Source organism: Lepidochelys kempii, chromosome 3, assembly GCF_965140265.1.
Source record: "Lepidochelys kempii isolate rLepKem1 chromosome 3, rLepKem1.hap2, whole genome shotgun sequence".
Lineage (NCBI taxonomy): Eukaryota > Metazoa > Chordata > Testudines > Cheloniidae > Lepidochelys > Lepidochelys kempii.
In genome coordinates this window covers 205,655,232-205,678,250 of record NC_133258.1, presented here as the reverse complement: position 1 = coordinate 205,678,250, position 23,019 = coordinate 205,655,232, and the positions used below count along the sequence as shown (strand labels likewise).

At 36.9% G+C, this 23,019-nt stretch overlaps 1 protein-coding gene across 12 annotated transcripts in view; it reads left to right on the top strand.

Moving 5' to 3' along the window:
• The window catches only part of RALGAPA2 (Ral GTPase activating protein catalytic subunit alpha 2), a 306,774-nt gene that overhangs the window by 43,651 nt on the left and 240,104 nt on the right, over positions 1-23,019 (top strand). For 11 of the 12 annotated variants that reach the window (XR_012158343.1, XR_012158341.1, XR_012158342.1 and 8 more), the window contains exons 5-11: positions 5,390-5,433; positions 5,806-5,983; positions 8,454-8,569; positions 12,669-12,807; positions 15,004-15,203; positions 17,034-17,258; positions 22,454-22,621. Coding sequence is in view for 9 of the 12 variants with exons in the window: in XM_073339772.1 (XP_073195873.1) it covers positions 5,390-5,433; positions 5,806-5,983; positions 8,454-8,569; positions 12,669-12,807; positions 15,004-15,203; positions 17,034-17,258; positions 22,454-22,621 (1,070 nt within the window). In the remaining 3 variants the exon portion in view is untranslated. The remainder of the gene's footprint in view (positions 1-5,389; positions 5,434-5,805; positions 5,984-8,453; positions 8,570-12,668; positions 12,808-15,003; positions 15,204-17,033; positions 17,259-22,453; positions 22,622-23,019) is intronic. The other variant, XM_073339773.1, reaches the window with a different exon arrangement.

The following is a 23,019-nucleotide window of genomic DNA, read 5'->3' as shown; positions in this document are numbered from 1 at the left end:
ACACACTAGACAGTTTGCATGCCAGAGACCTGCTTGGGGTAAAAATAAACAAAAGGCTTATTAAATTTAAAAAATCACAGATTCAAAGATAAAATAGTATGGAATAGCAAACATATACAAGTTACACAGCAAATAAACATAAAGATAATAAACATAAATCAAATTAGATAAACTCCCTTCTCTAATGCAATTTACCCATAGTCTCTGAACAGTTTCCCAAAGTACCCCCTGCTATAGATCAGATCTAGTGCTTCAGTGACAGCACACACTAAGTGATTGTCACTTAGTTTCTCTATGAAAACAATAATGCCTCCATTTAAAAAGCCTTCCTCCTCTCTTTCCATGGTGATTCATGTTTGTTCAGAGTGGGGGAAATTCCTTCTTAAGCTGATAGACAGGAAGTCTCTCAGTGTTTTCCCATTAATTTCAATGGACGACTGTTTTTCTTTTCCTGGGTAGTACAATGGTGGGTGTTGGAGCTAGACTCCTCTGGTTAGGAAGGCAGCCCCTCCTCAGCCTGACAACACTACAGATTGTGAGCACACTTTTGCTGTATTCATGAATACATAAATTCATAACCACAGTCTATATACATATCTCAAATGAACATCAAGTTCAGAACATTACATGCTTTATAAAAGACCTTACTCAACCTATTTTTATAGTACAGTAACACTGTATACAATCAATTGATTCAACTGCTTATTCTTTGGGGTTCAGCCCCCCTCTTCTCCCTGGGGGTGCCTGAACCTTGATTGTCACAGCAGTATTACAATGCCTGTGTAAAATATGGTTGTTTACCATTATAAACTTTCTATTAGTATAAATATAAGCTGGTTAGTAATGCCATTTTCAAGGGCATCTTTGTCATCATAAAAATTCCAGTGGGGCTACTGTCCTCCTGCATAAATTGCCCTGAAGATCCCCACAGAAGGAAGTGCACATTATGCCCAATGAACCACAGAACCATTTAGTAGTGGTAGAAAAGTGCATAGGAAGAACTTCATTACCAGCCCCAGAACTAAAAATTCTTGAACTTTCAGCTCTTAAAGGCTCCATTCAGCTACAGTCCTCAATTTCTTTTTCTTTTTCTCTCCCTGCTAAAGCAGTCACAAAACCCTTCAGCTAGGTCCCCTGCTTTATTTTAAATCTATCTATTTATTTATTTATTTTTGGTATTTGGCTGCTTAGTTTCTTCTTTTGCCGCAAGGGTTATTATATAGTTGTAGCTTTTCTTCCAGGGATTTTTTCCTCCCAATTAGTACAGATCCTGGGCACCACAAAAAGAGTGAATTACAAGGCTCATGTCTTCAGCATTTGTATTTAGTAGAGTGATAAAAGCAGGAAAATGCCAGCCAGAAGATCTGAGTTCTACACCTGACTCTGTTGCTGATTTGTGGAGCCTTGGGCAGATTTATTAACCTCTCTGTGCCTATTTTCCCATCTGTAAAATGGGAATAATACTTAGGCATTCTTTTGCAGAGTTCTTTGAGATTCTTGGATGAAAAGTAGTACAGTGTCTGTGACTTAATCACTGAAAGGCAAAAGGTAGCACACAAGGTGACGCACTCTGAGGTAGTTTCGATCCATAAACCGATTAATGGATTAGGATGACAAATAAATAGAGAACTTTCATCTGTGCTTAGAGTAGAATCTAGCTCCAGTATGTTTTGTTGTTTATATGAAAACCTATCCATTTTCTTCACACCAATACTTGAAATTTCAAAACGATAAGTTGCCCTTTTCAGCGTGCATAAACTGAGAAATATGGAAATTAATTTGCCATTATCTTTTTGAAACTTCATGTCCCTGGGATGAGCAGATCTGAAAAATCTTTAACTCCTTGCACAACATCATGTTCTTGAAAAAATAGAATGGAGATTACAATATGAGAGAGGGTTTTGTTGTATTTTGTGGCACAATAGCATTCATGACATCAGAGTGTCATACCTGTTTTGCAAGCTAGGAGTATTGTGGCACAAACTATGTGGCATACCACATCTGAAAAAAAAGTAACATGCCTTTTGTTGGATGGAAGGATGGGGGCAGGAGCAGGGAGAGGGTCTGAGGGAAGAGTTGGATAAGAGGGGTGAGGGAGAGGGCAGGAGCAGGGGGAGGAGGAACTGGATTGAGGGGACAGGAGACAGGATGATTTTGGGGTAGCAATCAGATAAGAGGAAGGAGGTAAGGAGCAGGGGTGGAGCAGATAAGTACAGAGGGGAACAGCCACAAACAGGTTGGGGGTACAGAGGCAGAAGGATCTGTAAACCACTTTAGAATGTTCCCCTATAGAACCTGGAATTATGCCCAACCCTGTCTGAAGTTTCCTTTGCTGTTATCAACCAACTGTGAAACCCACAGACAAAGTGTGTCTCATCCCCACTAGTGCCTGAGCAACATAGAGGATAACAGCCTATTACTGCTACCAGTTATTCTGTTAGATCAAGTGGGAAGTCCGTGCTGTGCATCCGAAGATCCAGACCTTGCTGATGACCCCAAGGGTGGCAGGGGAGTGTCAGTATGCCTCCACATGATGGTGTTTTAAGGTTTTTTAGTTAAGGAAATTACATTTTTAAAAACTACATTAAAAGAACGTTAAGGTTGCAAATCCTAACTTTCGAAAGTTAGGAAATGCCAGAATTAAGGTGGCCTGTGAAATCTTAATTCAGCTCCTGTGTGCTTATGCATTATGATAGCCTTAATACATGAACACATAATATGCTTTCCATTGGACCCCTGTCTCGTTCAATGAATAGGTAGTTAGTTATTCAATATTGCTTTTTATCCTCCTTATTTGTTGCCTGGGCCTGGGTCTTATTTAACACAGGAAATTCAAACCCTCCACTGAATACAAAATTATTCATTTCCTCCTTGACATGTCGGGTGCTCTCACCGTAGTATCCAAGTGCTTCACAAGCATTAATGAATTAATCTTCACAATGCCTCTGTGAGATAGGGTGGTAGTGTTGTCCCCGTTTTACAGTTGGGTAACTGAGGCACAGAGAGAATAAGGCCAAAATTGTCAATTGTCACTAATTATGGATGCCCTATGTGAGACATCTACAGCCTGACTTTTCAGAGTACTTAGCATTTTTATAGCACTTAATATGTTGAAAGCACAGCTATAATGACCTTCAGTTAAAGTTGTGTATGCCCAGCACTTACGAATATCTGGCCCCAGGTATCTTATGTGGGCACCCACAGAATGAAAAACTGTGGCAGAGGCAGGGATAAAATTCCATTATCCAGGACAGCGTTTAACAACCTCAACCCTTAGAACATCCTTTCTTCATTTTTCCTTGCCTTGTTCCACTACACACCTTCCAACTTCTGCAACAAATAAGGAAAGGGTCCTTACAATCAACAGCTTCATATTTTACAACCTTGATTAATTCCCAGAGCACTCTCCATCCCTTGCACAGAATGAGGCTGGGGTCTTGTGAAAAAATTGTGTGTGGTCATGCAATTAAAGACTGTATCATTATGCGCATGCACAAAGAAGCCAAATTAAGATACCATAGGCAAACCTAATTGAGGCATTTTCTGATATTTGAGTGCTTGACTTTGCAACCTTAATGTTCTTTTAATATAGTTTGTTTAGTTAATAAACATAAAGATATAGCACAATATGGCTAACAAGCTAATCTTATTCTCTTGTGTACTGTGGAAAAGTCAATAATAAAATGAGGCAGAAATAATTTTTCTGACTAAATTTCACAGCTTGAAGGGACAAGCTTTTGTCAGCTAGTTCAGGGCTCTAAACAGCAATATTTGTAAGCCAATCATTGTGTCTTGTGTTAATGCTTGAGAACCAGAAAGCAAAACTGATCATTGTTGTTTCATTGACCTGGATGAATTCACAAGAGAGTAAAGAGAAACCATAAATACTGAAAAGTAAACTAAATTTTCAAAGTTCTTTAAGTGTTAATAATCTAACTTGTTTGTGACAACGGAAGGAAACTTTAACATATATATTTTAACCTGATTGTGTCCCTACAAATTAATTTGAATGTTAGACTTATTACTGCTTTGAAAATGAAAAACTATACTTCTGATTAGCACTAAAGCAGTCAGAACATTTACTGTTCTGTTTATTGACTATAATTTGGACACATGGCACATTTTTAAAGCAGTATTCTTTATTTGGGATTTCAACACTGATTTTGCTGTTTAATCAACCAGTGTGTTTTCTAGCTGAGCAATGAATTTGTGATGGCAGCAGAAATAATGGGTGGAAATGAAAGGTCAAGGAAAGGGCTGTTGTCAAATTTCCAGTTAGCACATACAAAAATAAAAGGAGACATCTGCTTGAACTACTTCATTATAATTTCCTGTAAATTTGAACAGCATAAATTGGGCTTTACTCAGGGATTTAGTAACTGTTGTATTGTTTTGATTTCAGTCAAAAAGTCATAATTGGAGAAATTTTTAGCCAGCCTCAATGGGCAAGTAAACTTGATGGCACGTTGATTTGTGCATGCACATTTGTGTACAAATAGTATTTGCACATGCAAATGGTTTGCTTTGACAAACAGTTACTTAACGTTCATGTGCACTAACACATTAAAGATGCAAATGTATTAGTGCACTAGGTTTACTATTGTGTTGCAAAATGGTTAAATCTTCAGTAGGGCATGGAATACCATGTTTAAGTAATGCATTTAATAACAAGCAATGGATATGTTACTTCTCCACCTGAGAGAATATTATTTTTGAGGGTTCAGCTAATGATATTCCACACTTTCAGATTTGCTCTGATATTTAGCAAAGTATTTTATGTTAGTTGACTGGCATTTTCAAGGTTGTCTAATTTTGGTTCACACAGTCTTATTTGAAAACAGTTTTTAGTCTTTGTTCTCTTAGTTGTTTGTACATCTGCAGGCCTCCTAGTGTGTGTATATATATATATATTTTTTTCCTCACCAATTGTTGTCAGTATTAGTTCTTTTACTGTTCCCATGCTTCTCCCTTCCCCAAATGTCAAAACCATTATTACCAGTTTTCCAGTCAGTATACCATAATGTGAACTATGGGCAAGAAACGTTAATACAATAGTTAAAAAAAATATAAAATTATAAATTTAATGGGTCAAAGTAACCAGTTGTCCACTAGTAATATTTTTTAAATGAGAGGAATATGAGTAAAACAAAGTAGACTTCAGATACATTAAATTAAATTTTTTTCCATCTTTCTATTCAACAGAACATATAGTGTTAGCTATAACATTGCTAATTCCTCACAGGTATTTATTTCTTAAATGAACACATTGCAGTAGTAATATTGTTTAGCAGTATTAAAACGGTCTGTTGTGGTAAAAATGCATTTTTGACAAAAGCAGACCGCTTTAATAATTGTAATGTATTTTCCCATTTCATTTTTCTAATTTCAGGGTCAGTTTTGAAGAAGCTTTTGCACACTGGAAACTCTATTAAGGTATTTCCCTTAGATGACATATTAGTGTTTCTTGCTACTTTTAATTCCAGAGCTACCAGAGGTATTTGGCCTCTGGTTCAAGGCAGAGCAGCTTCAGCACTGCTCTAACTTATGGTGGCAATATTGGCTTCTGAGCGACTATTACATTGGCTGGATATTGGCAGAATGCAGCAGTATTCCTAAATATGCCTCCAGCACACCCTCAGTGCTGCCTCTTAATATAGTTGGAGGGCTCACTGGAGAGTGATAAGAATGAAGGTGCTTATCTTACTATTTTTGAAAAAGCGTTTTTTATTTTCTTTAAATATTCAGTATTTTTACTGCATTTTCCTGTTTATATCAATGTACCTTTCTACTTTCTTCTCCTTTTAGATAAGACGTGAAGGAATCCGACTGTTTCTTCTTTGGCTTCAAGCACTTCAGACAAACTCCACAGAGGAGCAAATGTTAATTTTTGCATGCCTAGTGCCTGGTTTTCCAGCGATCATGTCATCAAGAGGTCCCTGTACACTGGATACACTCATTAGCCCTACTCCTAATTTGCCCGATGGTAAGTAAAATCATCAGAATTAAAGTGCTGAATATATAGCCCTTTCTGGTCGCTAATTCATAGAATTGCAGATGTTGCTAATAGGGGAAAATATCTAATAGATCATACTATCTGTCTCTGTAAATCAGTGAACCAGAGACATGTCATATTGAGATTAGTAATCTATTAAAATATTTTCATAGCACTGTATCCCTCTAGTCCTGTAGTTTCAGAGTGCAGAACATTTTTATGTTACTTAGTGTTAAAGATATAGAAAAGAAGTCACCAGATCTTTTTGCACTGCTTTGCTACTTCCCGCTGGTCACTGAGTGTAAGTATATCTAGACAGTTCTTTTCAGTATAAAATTTAAAAAGAACTTAAATACTATATAGCCAATGCTTATATTTAGGTGAAAATTGCTTTCTAGATGTTTATAGGTAGAAAACGAATCCCAAATTCTACTTCATATATAGTCAGCGTGGATCTCCATATTTGAGATCCACCATGAGCACCTCCCCTTCTCCCCCTCAGAGATGGAAAGGCTGTTTGTGTTAGCAAGGGAAAGAAAATCCTTGGGGCCCTTTAAGGATTGCTCACCCTTCCTCTCTCTTTGTGGGCATTTAGTCTCCTTGTGGGTTTGGGAGGGATTTTCGTGAACTGGCTAGATTGAAGGATGCAGTGGCAGCCTATAGGTTTCTGTGCATTAGAGGGGAGGTCTTATTGGTCCTTGCTCATCCCCAGGATGCCATTCTACATGTGGGGTATGGGGTTTCTATGTCATGGTGTGGACATCACACTAAGTGCTTTTTGGGTCTGGGAAGGAATTTTTCTCACTAGTGGATTGGCTGGGTAGTGTGGGTTTTTCCACTCCCTCTATCAGCAGTCCAGTGACCTGGTGGGTAGGTTAGGTTGTAAAGTGTTCATGTTGTCACAATTTGGCAGGTGTCCAGTGCAGGTACTTGTTCAGTAGGGGGTCAAATTCCCTGATCAACTGAAACTTAAATCAAGATTAGGGGAGGGTATCCCTTAAACAAAGAGGGGGAAGGGACTGGGAGTTCTGGTGACTGTTACAGTAAGGGGCTCCACCCCCCTTTTCTGCATGTCTTCAGCCTATCATATGAAAGGAAGGCAGTTAGGGTTCCAGTGCAAATGGCTAATTTACTCATGTGTCTGAAAGGTGCCAATCACAAGCATCTAAATATATGTACAAAATTTTAAAAATACCAATTAAGAAAACGATACAATGACTCATTGCTAACAAAGAGTCTTCTCAGCCATCTGGCCCAATTCTCTCTCTCCAGATAAAGCCCAGGAAAACAGATGAGTCTTGCAGCATCCCTGAAGCTCTTCAAATCTGGACTCTTGCAGACCAAACAGGGCAGCAAATTCCAGAGTTTTCATTTAAGAACAAATAGATTGATCCTAACTATTCAAGTGTAAATGCAAGAATCATCTCTTTGCTAAGGTCTTTCCACCGGAGGAGTCCACAGGGTGTAAAGGGAAAAGTGTAGCAGGCAAGAAAAAACAGTGGGTTTGGGAGAGAAGGAACAGGAGAAGGAAAACTTAAAAAATGCATAGTATAAAAGGGAGGGGGGCATCTGTGGGAATGTTACCTTCTGGGAAAGCTCAGTGCCATTCTTAATTGTTACATTAGAATCTTTACTGATATACTTCAGTTAGATATCAGGGACTATTGATTCCATACACATCCTCTCACTGATCTGAACATTTGGACGCAAAGGTGTATAAGAGACTGTGGTTCCAACCATCGTTAGTTAATCCCTTCCTTCTATTCTTTTTTCAGTTGTTGGCAATCTTGCTCTCTGTAAAGAGCTAATATGTCTAGTGTTGTCAAGTCTTTTCATATATTCTGTAGTAAGCTCCCTCGATTCTGTGGCACGCCAGTGGAAATTTTCATTATTTGGTGGCAACTGCAGATACATTTTAAAAACAGAGGTTTAAATTAAAACTTAGTATAAATAATAGACCTTGTGTTATTCATTTCAGTATTAAATTCAGTTTATGCTTTCTCACATTTTCGGTGTGCCACAGATTATCATCTTTAATTTTCATAGTTAACAAGGTGTTAAAATGAATCTAGCAGTTCACATCTCTCAGAGCTACTGTTTCAGGCTATCTGCAAACTCAGACATCACTGCATCAGTTCTCACTCAATTATTTTCAGGATTGTCACTACGGTGAAGGCTAGAAATTCCTCTCTTGAGAAATTGGTCTCCTACAGAAAAATGTGTGTGTTAGGTTTTGGTGGTTGGGGGCCAAGGCTGATGCTGTTTCTAGCTATATATTTTGGGGTGTGGGTAGATATCAAAACAATCCAACTGACCAATGGAACATGGCTTTGTGCAATCAGTAGCTGTATTTATACTATAATATTTTATAGAACATGAATACAACACAAATTTAATTTATTTATACCACTATTTTAAAATGTTAATCTTTTTTTTAAAAAAATCTTTCTCTGTATTTTAGCAAAGATTTATCCTGAAGAGGTAACCCCACTTCTGCCAGCTGTCTCTGGTGAAAAGGTTGCTGAGGACCAAACCTGCTATTTTCTTCAGATATTGTTAAAGTATATGGTAATCCAGGTGTGAAAAGAATATTTTGTAAACTCTTTAATATGTGAGGAAACGTACCTGTGGTGGAAGTTTATTTTCGTTCTTTCTACTTGTACAATATTTTTCAGATGGAGGTTATTGTCATTCAGAGAGTTGCTTATTTTTTATAAAAGAAAAGAAGTCAAATATTTTGTTGTGGCTTTTATATTGAAATTGGTTATTTCTATCTCAGATAAGTAAAACAAGTAAGGGATGATGTTATATTGTGAGGTGTTTTTAAAGCTTTAGTTTATATCCATAAAGAAGGTTTCTAACACGGTAAAGAGTTTCACACAAATTCCTAGTCACCTATGCTTCAGCATCTGAAATCAGGAAGCAGATTTCAAAGCTTAATTAATTTTGACTTTTCGTACAATAGGTGCACTTTGCACATATTTCAAAAGCTGTTAATAGAATAATTCCTCTCTCAGCAATCAGTATTGCTAGTATGATAAGAGGTGGTCGACCCATTTCAGTCAAACGATTGTCATAACTCTTCAAATCCCTGTTGCCGGTTATGTTACAGAATCCTAAAGAATTCTAACAAGTAATTTACTCTTCATGTAACCTTTGAGGAAAGTCATCCTGTTAAATCAAGATAAGGCCAAGTAGTATATGAAATGCATTATAGTAAGCCACACCTCTGACTTAGTGTTCTCCACAGGACTTCATTCTATATTCTCTCCTATTTTACCGCTCGTCTCCAAGGGTATGTGTACACTGCATCTGGGAGTGAGTCTCTCAGCTTGGGTCCACTGTCTCATGCTAGCATGCTAAAAATAGCTGTGTAGACATTGCAGCCTGGGCTCTGAAGCCTGGGATAGGACTTCAGAGCCTGAGCTCCGGCCTGAACCACAATATTAAAGCAAAAAGAAAAGGAGGACTTGTGGCACCTTAGAGACTAACCAATTTATTTGAGCATAAGCTTTCGTGAGCTACAGCTCACTTCATCGGATGATGCCGATGAAATTGCCTTTTACAAAATTGCCTTTTACAGCCATATTTATTTGTCAGTCAGGCTGGGTGTTTTAAATCCCCAATATATGGTAAGTGAGGAAAGGAGGAGAGGCCATGGGACTATTTGGTTTGATCAGGATAATCTTATGTGTATGGGTTTGCATTTAGAATATTGGCTAGGGGATATAGATATAACTTATTAGTGATACACACAATGATGAAAACAGATACCAGGAATGAGTGGAGAAGAGATAGGAGTGGAGAGATTGAGGGGTTTTTTTTTTGTAAAAGAATGTGAAGGCTGGTTTAAATCAAAATTTTAATTAAAAATAGATAAGACACAATAGTGTCTACATACTCTTTCTGTAGGAAAGAAGAACTATGAAAGTATTCTAAAAATACAAAAATTGAGATTAAAACAAAATTAAAGTAAAATGAGGGAGTGAAATATTAAAAAGCAATCCTAATAGAACAAGTAAACATATACAAATTAGGTGTTAAAGAACTCTGATATTTCCTGTAAAAAGAACTAAGGTAGTGAAAAACTAAAAAGTTGAAAATTGATATTTTATTTCTATAGGAGACATGTTTTAGGAAGGTTATGTGAGCAAAATGGTAAATGGTTTTAAGTGTTTGTGTCATCTTGCTTAAAGTGCAGTTTTACTGTACAAAGTGACAATGTAAAAATGATACCTTCCTACTCAACAGAACTGCTCACTTTATATATACAAACTTCCAACATACTGTGGTGCAAAAATATGTTCACAGGTTTTTTTTAGTGCTGTTTGGCCTGCAAAGCCAAAATACCTTAGCACTGCGTGCACTGCAGATTCTGTTCCATCCTGGTTCATCAACAGAACTGTGCATTAAATTCTGATCAGTTACACTTGCAGAAAATGGTGTTGCACTAGTGCACCTAAGGACCCAGTTTGGCTGTACAAACCTTTTTTAATGATGGTGATGGATGAGATGAAAAGCATCCATTCAGAGTACGGAATGAGTGTTCAGAGCGGACACTTAGGGAAAAGCCACGCTTTAGGCAAGAACGGAGTAGACAAACACCCTCATGTTTAACGGAGGCTAAAGGCTGCATGTATTTTGAAGAGTCTTCTTTGAGGGAAACAAATTTTTATGTCTTTGAATTCAGACCACAATTTTGTTGTCAGTTTTTTGGTTTCTGGAGAAAGTAGAGCTGATGCTTTGTAAATTAATTAGCTTCAGTATATTGTGTAATTAGAACCAAAAGAATGGCCCAGTTAGTTTATAGCATGTAAACTGAGAATAGAGAAAAGTTAGCTGATACCCCTGATGCAAAATAAAAATAAACGTTTTGGCAAAAATACATACTTTTTAACTGAATTTAGTTTTTGAAAGTAGGAAAAACAGCTTAAAGTGGAAGCAATCAAGAAATATTTAATGGAAATACAGCTGACTATGTCAGGTGACTTGAGATGGCCAAAGAAAGCAATCACTGGACAGTAAATTTTAAAGGCAATAGTGAATTTATATTCTTGTGCAATTTTTGCAGCATCAGGGCAAACAGTAATTTTACACACATGAATAAAGTTACACATTGTGTTGAGTGATGCTACTCACAAATAGGTTCATTTTATTTTATTTATGTAGATTTGACATTATAAAAAGAACATGTATACAAAATCCCTGAGTACTCTGACAATAATTAGACTTACAATAAATGCGCTGTGGCATTAATATATTAAAATTGACTCCACCAACCTAAAATAATCAAGTAGGAGCAACAATTTACTTCAGACAGTAGACAGTAAAAGTGGAAAAACTCCAGACAATACTTTCACTCCCAGAGCTTACATGTGTAAGTATTTACAGAATGGGGCCTTGCAAGTTACAGGATCTTTGGTGATTTTGGAATTTTAAAAACATTTCATTGGGATGTAGGTTCATTATTGATGAAAGTGGGAAAATTTAATAAGACTATGGCTGAAGCAAACAAATCAGTGATAGAAAGTAAAGGAAGAATCATTATCCCTTAATTTTAGATGTGAAAATATGAAATTCTTAGCAAGATGACTAGACTTGATATTTCCTGGTTTGGTGTACAGATGGACTTTTGTGGGAATTTGAAAAAAGGAAAATTTTCAGTTACTGAGAATTTTATTTGTTCTTGAAGCTGCTTTAAAAATGGGGGCAGGGATTGAGTCGAGTTGAAAGAATGTACCTCAGAAGAATGGTAAATAAATTAAACTGGTTTGGTATTTACATGGTGTGAAGTTGATACGAGAGATCAAAATCCACAGGAAGGATTGAGCAAGTAGAAGTCTGTCTTTCCCTTATTGCAGGGGTGTCTGCCTTCACCATTCTTCTTTGCTCTTGTGTTGGAATCCATGGCACAAATAATTAGGGGAAACTAGCACATGTAGGGTTTTGTGATTGGAACATGCTTACTATTTTTAACATGCCTGTATTTCAGTGAAAAAAATCACCACAGTCTTTAGCACAATTTAACAATGTCTGTACCAAGATACTGCAGATCAGGACTGGTCATAATGGTACGTGGAAGCTCACATAATGTGTGCTCACAACACCTGATGCTCACCAGGGCTGACATACTGAAGCACCAAAACAATCAGATTTTGCAGTCAGCTCCCAATGCCAGTGGCTAATACGTATGGCTCAAGATTCAGGCTTCCTAAGGTTATCTTGTATGTGCATATGCAACTCCATTAATGACAGGAGTTGGTTGTGCTGATTATGATAGAAAAATATACTCTGGAGAGACTAGTAGCTTCATAGAATCCTACTTAGAGGTAAGAAGCTTTGTTTAATCTTAGTAAAATATTTTAACAAAATATAATGACATTAGTTTATGACATTTATGTAAGTGATTGGATTATAACGTAGAAGTGTGTCAGCTTTTAATGAGCTTCTTGTATGCTTGCTTTTTAAATGACCTGGCATGCATCATTTTTTTTCTTAGGCTCTTATTGTACTCTGTAGCGCTTTGGAAATAGAATACTCATATTTCATATCTGTTATTGAAGTGTTGTTTTCCATCTTCCACATTCAGTAAAGCAGAATTTATCCTCAACATGAAGAAATTTTTCATAGAATATGTATTAATTTGAAACATTTTTTTTTTGACTCCATGTCAAAGGCTGCAAGCTTAGAGTGGAAGAATAAGGAGAACCAAGACACTGGTTTTAAGTTTCTCTTCGCCTTGTTTAGAAAGTATTATCTTCCTCACTTGTTTCCATCTTTTACAAAACTAACCAGCCTCTACAAACCTGTCCTTGGTAAGTAGAGAGTTTTACTTTTAAGTAGCAAAAATATTTGGTGGTTACTTTCTGTAGTTTCTTTGTTATCATTACAACTATATTTGATGAGCATATGTGTGACATTTGTGTTATTTTTAATGGCTTATAAGAAAAAAATATTTTATCTAGTACTATTTTAGATTCCCCTTTTTATATTCTCATATGGTGAAACAGATTATGTTAACATAATTGTATTTATTTTGCATTTTTATCAAATTATTAGGTGCCATTAATTTAAAAAATAAACCGTGATCTTTCACATGCAGTCACAGATATTAGTTCCATGGGTTGTTGACTGTTGCTTTAAGGAAAAAATGGGTTGTAATAGTTCCATGGCTGGATTCAATCCCTCATGTCCCCCTGGGAGCAGTGGACTGAACACAGAAAGTTGTGTTGTTTTTTTTTGTTTTTTTTTTAAACTTCACTTCCTACATGTGGGCTGGGGCCAGTCCTGCATTCCTTGAGCACCCAAAACTTCCATTGCCTTCATGTTTTAAGTTAACAAGGAATGTGCATAAATATGGTAAAATACATGATACAGAGTGGTTGTTGAAAGAATTGTTCAGGTGCCAAAAAGCCAGACATTAGTTTTGATACAAGTAAAATCATTTTTATCTTCTTCATCTTTGAAGGGCGGGGGAGAGAGAGAATGGCATCTTAAGGGTATTTCTACTCTTTGAGCTAGGGGTAATTCCCAGCTTGAGAGACATACTTGTGCTCGCTCTCATTGAGCTAGTGTGCTAAATACAGAATGTAGCCTGGGGGTGTCTCAGTGTCAGGACAAGCTAGCTGCTCTGAGTGCATGACCGTGAGAGACCATAGGCAAATGCTCAGGTGGCTAGCTTGTCCTGCTACTTGCAGCTCTGTGACTACACACTATTTTTAGTGTGCTAGCTCAATGAGAGTTAGCACAAGGATGTCTCCTCAAGCTGGAATTGCACCCACAGCTCAAAGTGTAGACACACTGTAGGACGGTCAGAGGAGGCTGAGATGTAGATGTGAGTACAGACATGCTGTGAGTAAGGGTTAGAGCTGCAGAGCCAGGAAAAAAAAATCCATTTGTATGATTAAAGGCTTCCGTCACTCTAGAAATGTTGAAATCCTTTTATTTTTGAGCTGTTCCTAATACATCAATTAAGTGGTGCATTGGAACTCAAGTGCTGGTGTTTGAATGGAACCAAAGCCATTAATACTTGACCAGTAGAAATACTCCTCCTCAACATCCTCCCTGACTGTGAACCTTCTCCTCTTCAGTCTATCCAGCATTTAGCAGCTAATACAATCTTACTTCAGGTTTCAGAGTAGCAGCCGTGTTAGTCTGTATCCTCAAAAAGAACAGGAGTACTTGTGGCACCTTAGAGACTATAAATTTATTTGAGCATAAACTTATGCTCAAATAAATTTTAGTCTTTAAGGTGCCACAAGTAATTTTACTTCACTGCCACTTCAACCATGTTATTCACCCCTAGAGAAACTTCACTCCATTTTTTTTCACAACATTCAAAGTACTTATTCCCACTTTTAAGCCTCTGCACAACCGTGCCCCACCTGTGTTTTACCTCTGATCTTTATAGTTCTTCTTCTGTGCTCTGGTCGTTCTTCACACCTTGAGCACTTTGCCTTTTCTCCACTTTCTCTGTGCTTTTCTCATACTGCTCCTTGCACCTGAGTTGATCTCCCCTTTCTAGTGTGCCTTAGTACATCCTTTTTTCTTCCTCAAGCCTCACTCCTTCCATTTGGCTTCGCACTATTTGCCTGCTCTTGATTTATATACTCCATCCCTCTTTTACCTTTTCTCAATAAGAATGATCAGAATTTATAAGATAATTTTACATTCTACGTATTCTTGCTTTAAACTCTTGTCCCTCCCTTCCCTGTCCCTTTCTTTTGTTCGCTGCTTGCATTGTCTGCTATTTATCTGGTATGGATTAAGTTCTTCAGGGCAGGAGCTGTGCTTTTTTTGTCTTGTTTCTCTCCAGCACCAATCAAAATGATGGCAGTATATAAATATATATTAATAAGAATAATATTAGGTATAAACAGCTGGTGCATCACATTTATTAGTTCACATGGAGAAAAAATGCTTTCGGTCTAATGTTCAATTCATTTCACCAAGCAGTTGTTGTTGTTTTTTTAAAAAAAGATTTAATTATATTATCTGTTTAATCTCGCCAGATATTCCTGACTTGAGGCCAAAACCAGCATACATTACTGCAATTCGGAATAATGAGAACATCTACAGCACGAAAATCCCATTCATGGCTGCTCGTGTTGTTTTTATTAAATGGCTTGTAACCTTCTTTCTCGAAAAGAAGTACTTAACTTCAGAGCAGAATACTAAAAATGGAGGAGAAATGCTGCCTAAAATCATTCAGGTATGTCATAAACTTACTTGTTTCCTTATGTATATGCTAGAGAAGCTGCAGATGATCAAAATATATTGACAACTGAAACAAAAAGGAAATGCTCTGCTTAGGTGGGTGAATGATGGTGTTTAAATTAGCTTTCCTCTGATGGAGGAGTGAGTCTTTGGAGGAGCACTTTTAGCAATGTACCGGAAAATATTTCTGTAGCTGTTTGTCCTTTGCCTTATTTAAAGAGGAAAAGCAACCTTCTGAATACAGTATAATCAATAGAGAGAGAGAGTCTTGCTGGCCATCTTTAATAATCACACAACATCTTTACAACAACTTTAGCAGTTGTTTACAGTGAAATACTAGGAAAGTATTTAATGTATTTTTAGCTTTTTTTAATACAATTTAGCATCTGGAAATGAGGAAAAACAGTACCAATATAATCCACCAGCAGTTTGCGGAGTGGACATTTAATTTACAAATTACTGATTCTAATCTGGCCAGGATTGGTAGCTTCACACACCAAAAGTTTCATAGCAAGCAATTGGCCTTCGCTGCAGATTCTCTAAAGAAAACATAGAAAGTCAGAAGTCTAAAGTTGAAATTTGTGTAGCTATTTAACAGGAAGGGCTTTTTTGTTTTGTTTCTCTGAAGCTCAAGTACTCTAAATCAATTTGTGTCTCCCAGATTTTTGTCTGAAGAGTTGTCTTGCCTTGTTCAACATACTTATAGCCACATAAACTGGAAGAGACTTTTTCTCTCTAGTAAAACTGTCTGAAAGCTTGTACTGAAAAAAATATTTGGTTTAAAACCCAGTGAGGTATGGTAAACTGTTTACCATCAAAGTCAGAATTTGTCAACAGTTACCCCATAGTTGGATATGAGATTCCTCTTCTAAGTATAGAGCAAAATTGGTAAGAACTGTGTGGCAGTTGTTGGCAGTGCTGACTTTTTAATGACTTTGAATTTCACCGAATGTGGCTGCTCTCCCTTGTAGCTTGTGAACTTCACTCAGAGGTATTTCTGGAATCTGATACAGTAAAAAGAAAGGAAGTTTTTTCTAATCAGTGCCTATGCCCAGGCAATACTTTCAGTGAATTGAGTATTGTTGCATGTGGATTACATGTTTTCATTTAAGATAACATTTCTTCCACTAAGTAGATAAGTTTTAAAGAATCTCTTTTCAAAGGACAACATCCTCTGTCATCTTCTCTCTCATGACTGGATCCCTTTTATTATGAAATGTTGCAGCTATTGCATATAACCCCATAATTTACGATTTTGCCAAGATGCTTCATGAATGTGACTAGGGTGACAATTTTTTCCAAACGAAAAAAGTGACTTGGAACTCCTCCTCTGTTTGTTCTCTTCCTCCCTGCATCTTTTCCTCCCCAATTTCTCTCTCCTTTCCGATGGAGCAGAGTGACCTAAGGATCATCCCCTAGCACTGTGTCCTAATGTGCCATCTATTTTCTAAAGACTAAAAAGCAAGTATCTTTGAAGGTAGATCTCCTCCTCATGTTGGAAAATCAAGGTTGCTGGTGTACCCCATATTGGTAAACTCTTTTAAATCTCCGTGGTCCAACTCACCCTATCTTGTGGTTTCCTGTCTTACAGACAACAGATCTGAGATATGGGAATAGGATGCACATTAGGCATTTAAATATTATATCACTAATTTTTTGCTTGGCTCAAGTTTATTAAAAGTTGTATTCAGTTGCTCCTGGGATTCCATGGGTTTGTGAAAGTTGCTGGTAACTGGAGTTCATAATAAGTAACCCAGGTTTTTGGTATGTTTTATATGCAGTATTATACAAGTATTTTATTAGGCTTGCATTTTCTCCTGTCTAGACTGTTGGTGGTACAACTCAAGATAAAAACCCCGAGCTGGAAACTAGTGTGCTATCAGAGCAAGAGAAAAATCATTCCAATAGCAGCACTTTGTCTGATAGGCGACTCAGTAACTCCAGCTTTTGCAGCATTGAAGAACAACATCGGACAGTGTATGAGATGGTACAGAGAATTCTGTTGTCCACTCGAGGTTACGTCAATTTTGTTAATGAAGTATTTCGCCAAGTAAGTAGTAGGAGATTATACATACTATTGTATAACTTAAAAAACTGCAGAAGCACAAATATAAGTGCACTATGTGGCTAAGTGTTATGTGAAAGAAAACTGTAAATGCTGTTGAACCAAATGACTGACTAAACTTGACCATGGTCCTTTCTGCAAATCCTTATATTTAGGAGTCCTTTCTAAGTCCAGTCCTTAGATGATTATTATTTATAGTGTTCCAAATACAGGAAAGCACCATTTGTTAAAGAAGCTTTCATGTATATTATATACAATATAATTTATCTAAAGATGGAGCTTTTAAGCTTGGACATGTGCAGTTAAAACCCATGAAATGGGATATTGTGGTCTGCCATTTCTTAGTGTGATCAGAGAGACACTTTTCCCCCTATGCTTATCAATTTGAGTCTGTTTCACATTTTCTGATTATAAACTAACTGGTGGTTACCATTGAAAACTTAAAGTAAGTTTAAGATTTTGTATATCTATGTGATAAATTTAGAAGAGGGTTCTGAAATAAGATAACTTGAAAGTGATGCAGGTGAGGAAAACTGTATTATTTATATACTATGACAAGATGCTGAATTAACATGATTAAAAGACGTTTTGTCATTTGCCAGTATTGAAAATCTCAAACTTTTTTATCGGGATAAATTAGTAATTTGATAGATGAAGATAAGAAAGTCAAATAGGAATACAAATGTGTTGCTCAGATCAAAATAGCAATACTGTCACATTCTCCTAGATCATTTAATGCAGCCTTGCATATGAATTTTGATGTCTCATATACTGGTGCATATAATTAAAAAGCATGTAGCGTCTGCTACTGCATATGTGTGTGCAAAGCTGAGTTTGCAAGAAGCTTGCTTCTGCAGCTATGATCAAAGCAAATACATAATTTCTATGTAGACAACAGTAAACGTCATTATTGGATGTTTTCTCTTAGCCCCTGGTATGTACTTGCCATCTTTTTTTAAAAAAAGATTTCAGAGGAAAAAGTATCTGTATGCAGTGAAGATGCTTTCTATATTGAAAAAAGGTGGAGGTGGTTTGACACTAAAGAACAGTTAGGTATCCTTTATGGAATACTGTGTTATGCTGCCCTCTTCTGGCATTATGATAAATTAATTCAGCATTCCTTCAAAATACTTAAAAAGAAAAGGAGTACTTGTGGCACCTTAGAGACTAACCAATTTATTTGAGCATGAGCTTTCGTGAGCTTCATGAAGTGAGCTGTAGCTCACGAAAGCTCATGCTCAAATAAATTGGTTAGTCTCTAAGGTGCCACAAGTGCTCCTTTTCTTTTTGCGAATACAGACTAACACAGCTGTTACTTTGAAACCTTCAAAATACTTAAAACTTCACTGTATGTTACGGAAATAAAGAACATCACAACAGAAATTTGCTTTGCCTTTTATTTAATATACATATGGATTATGCATTTGAAACCGAGAATAGATTTTTAGTCTTTTTTTTCTTTTTCTTTTCTTTTTAAAGAAGGGGAAGTGAGAATCTCTTCTGGTCACCATGTAAATTAATTCTCATGCTTCTCTTGAACCCTCCCTTGAAGATGTATATTGAAGCATTCTTCCCTCTAGCTGATGAGGGCTGAGGACTTCTTAAAACTGTCCTACTGTTTTTTACCCCGGGAATGGTTAACTTTAAAGTAGCACTTTTGGCGGACCATGGTTTTTTTTTTGTTTACAGGCTACATATTGCATAACTCAAAAATATTTCCTACAATACAGCATGTTAACATACAATTAACCACGTATTAACAGTGTAAAACTGAAGTATTCTTAAATATAAAAGTCCCTTATAGCCCAGCCTTTAAATAAATAAATAAATAAATACCAATTAAATGCATCTAAAACCCTTTTTTCCCATGTGCAGAAGAGCAGGGGATTAATAAATGGAAATAAGAAAACAATTCTGTCTTTAATTTTTTTTTTCTCTACCTCTCCCAGTTTCTGCTGCTCCAAGGGCACAGGCTCCACCATGTGGCCACAAACAAATTGGTTGTGGGAGCCAATGGTACAGCAGTAATCAAAGCTGGGTGCTATGGGGCAGAGTCCACCTCCTGCTTGCGTGATGGAGAAGTGGTTGGGCTAGTGAATGGCATTGCGACATGGTGCATAGGCTTCTGCTTCCAGGCTCCCCTTCATTTCCCATCAGCACAGGCTCCAGCTTCATCCCTTGCTACTCAGCTCTAGTTACTTCCTTCCGACTGGCAGGGATGTGCTCTGTCCCCACCTACTGTGTGGAACGGTGGCTGGGGTCAGCTCCCAAACAGGCACCGAATGGGAAGGCAGTAGCTGGAACTGGGTGGGGTGGAGTCAGAGCCTGTGTTGATGGAGAAGTGGAGTGAAGCAGAATGGTATGAGTAGGCAGCAGTTTTACTAAAAGACTGTGCCCCTCAACAACCCGGCTCAATCTTTTTTTTAAAAAAAAAAACTTTTTCTGGGGCTGCGACCCCGTCGATGGGTGGGCCAAATAAATGGTTTGGTGGTCTGGATGCAGACCCCGGACTGCCAGTTGCCCAGGCCCGTTCTAACCTCTTAATGCTTCACCACATGTTGGTCAGAGGGAATCATATTGACAGATATCCAGGTTCCAAGCAAGATGTCACTGCAGTGCTCACCATCCGGGTAGCTCAGGTGGAAAAAGATTGACTGGATTCATTATATCCGCTCATTTCAGACTATATTTATGAAAAGTAGGTAACTATTCCATAGTTACAAGTAAGTCTCTTATAAAACAGACTTTGGCCTGCATCATAATATGGGGGGGGGGGGGGGAGAATGGCACATCTGTTGCCAAGATAAAAAGTTTCTACCCTATTAGGAGTTAATCACACAAGGTGTGCAATGTTATAAAACATTACAAAATAAATGTTCGTTAGAGTCCAAAAAATCTTCTAACTTTGTTTGTTATTACATAGCATGAATACGAAGTGAAAGATAGATAAATTCAGTAATCTGAAGTTTTAACCACTATCGAATGCAGAGAATCAAAGTTTTAGTTGGTTAAACTCTAATTTTAAAGATTACTAAATGTTGAAGTAGGAATTTGATATTGGCATAACAGACTACAGTGATCTTTATGCGGTTCCTCAAGATCTCCTGTTATCCAGTGTCTTTTTACCAAACAAGGGACATTTCCTTAGATGAATGTTATGGTAGAGTTTAGGCTGAAAGTATATAACTAGGGCTGTCAAACTATTAAAAAAAATTAATGACGCAATTAAAAAAAATAATTGCAATTAATCTCACTGTTAAACAATACCATTTATTTAAATATTTTTGGATGTTTTCTACATTTTCAAATATACTGATTTCAGTTACAACACAGAATACAAAGTGTACAGTGCTCACTTATTTATTTTCATTAAAAGTATTTGTACTGTAAAAAACCAAAATAAATCATATTTTTCAATTCACCTAATATGAGTACTGTAGTGTAATCTCTTTATCATGAAAGTTGAACTTACAAATGTATAATTATGTACAAAAAAAACAAGTTTTACATTGTTTTGTTTTTAAATTCAGTCATTTAACAAAAAAAAATCTACATTTGTAAGTTGCACTTTCACGACAAAGAGATTGCACTAAGTACTCAAATGAGGTCAACTGAAAGATACTATTTCTTTTGTTTATCATTTTTAGAGTGCAAATATTTGTAAGCAAAAATAATATACACTTTGATTTCAATTACAACACAAAAAGAAAAGGAGTACTTGTGGCACCTTAGAGACTAACCAATTTATTAGAGCATAAGCTTTCGTGAGCTACAGCTCACTTCCTCAGATGCATATCGTGGAAACTGCAGCAGGCTTTATATATACACAGAGAATATGAAACAATACCTACTCCCACCCCACGGTCCTGCTGGTAATAGCTTATCTAAAGTGATCATCAGGTGGGCCATTTCCAGCACAAATCCAGGTTTTCTCACCCTCCACCCCCCCACACAAATTCACTCTCCTGCTGGTGCTGGATTTGTGCTGGAAATGGCCCACCTGATGATCACTTTAGATAAGCTATTACCAGCAGGACAGTGGGGTGGGAGTAGGTATTGTTTCATATTCTCTGTGTATATATAAAGCCTGCTGCAGTTTCCACGATATGCATCTGAGGAAGTGAGCTGTAGCTCACGAAAGCTTATGCTCTAATAAATTGGTTAGTCTCTAAGGTGCCACAAGTACTCCTTTTCTTTTTGTGAATACAGACTAACACGGCTGTTACTCTGAAACCTGTCAATTACAACACAGAATACATCGTATATGAAAATGTAGAAAAGCATCCAAAATATTTATTTAATACATTTCAATTGGTAATCTATTATTTAACAGTGCAATTAAAACTGCAATTAATCGCAATTCATTTTTTTGAGTTAATCGCATGAGTTAACTGCAATTAATCGACAGCCCTATATATAACATGTTTTGATGGTCCTCTGGTCCCATTTGAGCCTTACACTTATTCGGGGGAATTTCACCCTCTGAAGTCTTAGTAGGATTGTCAGGTCCCGTGACCATACTTAGAAATGTTGTGAAGGGCTGACAGACCTATTTAGGGATGTTAGGAGCTGATGAGTCTGTCAAATTTAGGAGACTGCGAGCTTAACCTCCCAAGGCTCTTGAACGGTGGACCTTACAGAGAGGCTCCCAGCTGCAGACCATAAAAAGTATGCAAAAATATGTTCTTCTGTGACCTCAGAAAGTTTAGTAGGAAGCAACAGAATGCCACTTGTTCTTCCCATCTTCCAGGTTATGCCCTTGGTGGCACCCCTTTAACAGCATTTGCCTTACTGGGATTTTACATGTGACACTGATAACATAATCTGAAATCAGTGGGGTTTTACAGGTTGTGTATCTAAGCGCATAATTTAGTTTACAGAACTTCTGTCACTGATAATGTTGAGCAAGATGGGAAAAGAACCCAGGTTGAGTTTGCAGAGAGACAGTGAAGAAAAATATTCTTTTACTTGCAGTCTGAGCACATGCAATATGGAAGTCGGCTAACCTCAATGATTATGGAACCTCACAAATGTATTTTTAGGTTGATTTTTATGTAGCTTAGTGATAATCATAGCTCTTGATAGTAGTGATTTAAAAGTAGATTTTAAACTATTTTCTTTTGGTCTGTGTAATTTGCAATATTCTGTGATAGGTAAATTGAGTTAAATTTGCATTTTAGGCTTTTTTGTTGCCATCCTCTGATATATCTGCAACACGGAAAGTGGTTAAGGTATATAAAAAGTGGATATTGCAAGACAAGCCTGTGTTCATGGAAGAACCAGATAAACAAGAAAATATTCAAGATAATGTGTCCAACTTGGAACATACAGAGACAGATTGCAAACATGTATGGTACCAATCATTACTTACTGTGTACAAGCTGAATGATGGATATTATTCTTATTTGTCAATTCTTTTTCATAAAATTGTTTTTTTTTAATGATAGATATTTGCTTATGCACCTTTTTATTTCTTTAAGTCCAGATTTTGAAATGTGCTGAGCACCCAGCTGCTCTCAACCATGGGTGATTCTGGGTGCTGAGCTGTTTTGAAAATCTGATCTTTAATCTTTCTTTTAACTCTCTATGTAAATACCATTTTGGATGGACTTAGCGGAACAAATAGTGTTACATTCTACTGGTTTAATATTCCCCGTTTGCATGAATGTTTGTTTCCTTTTGACAGAAATACTTTAGCATGAGTATACGATAACACAATTAAAATTACAAATATTTGATTATCTAA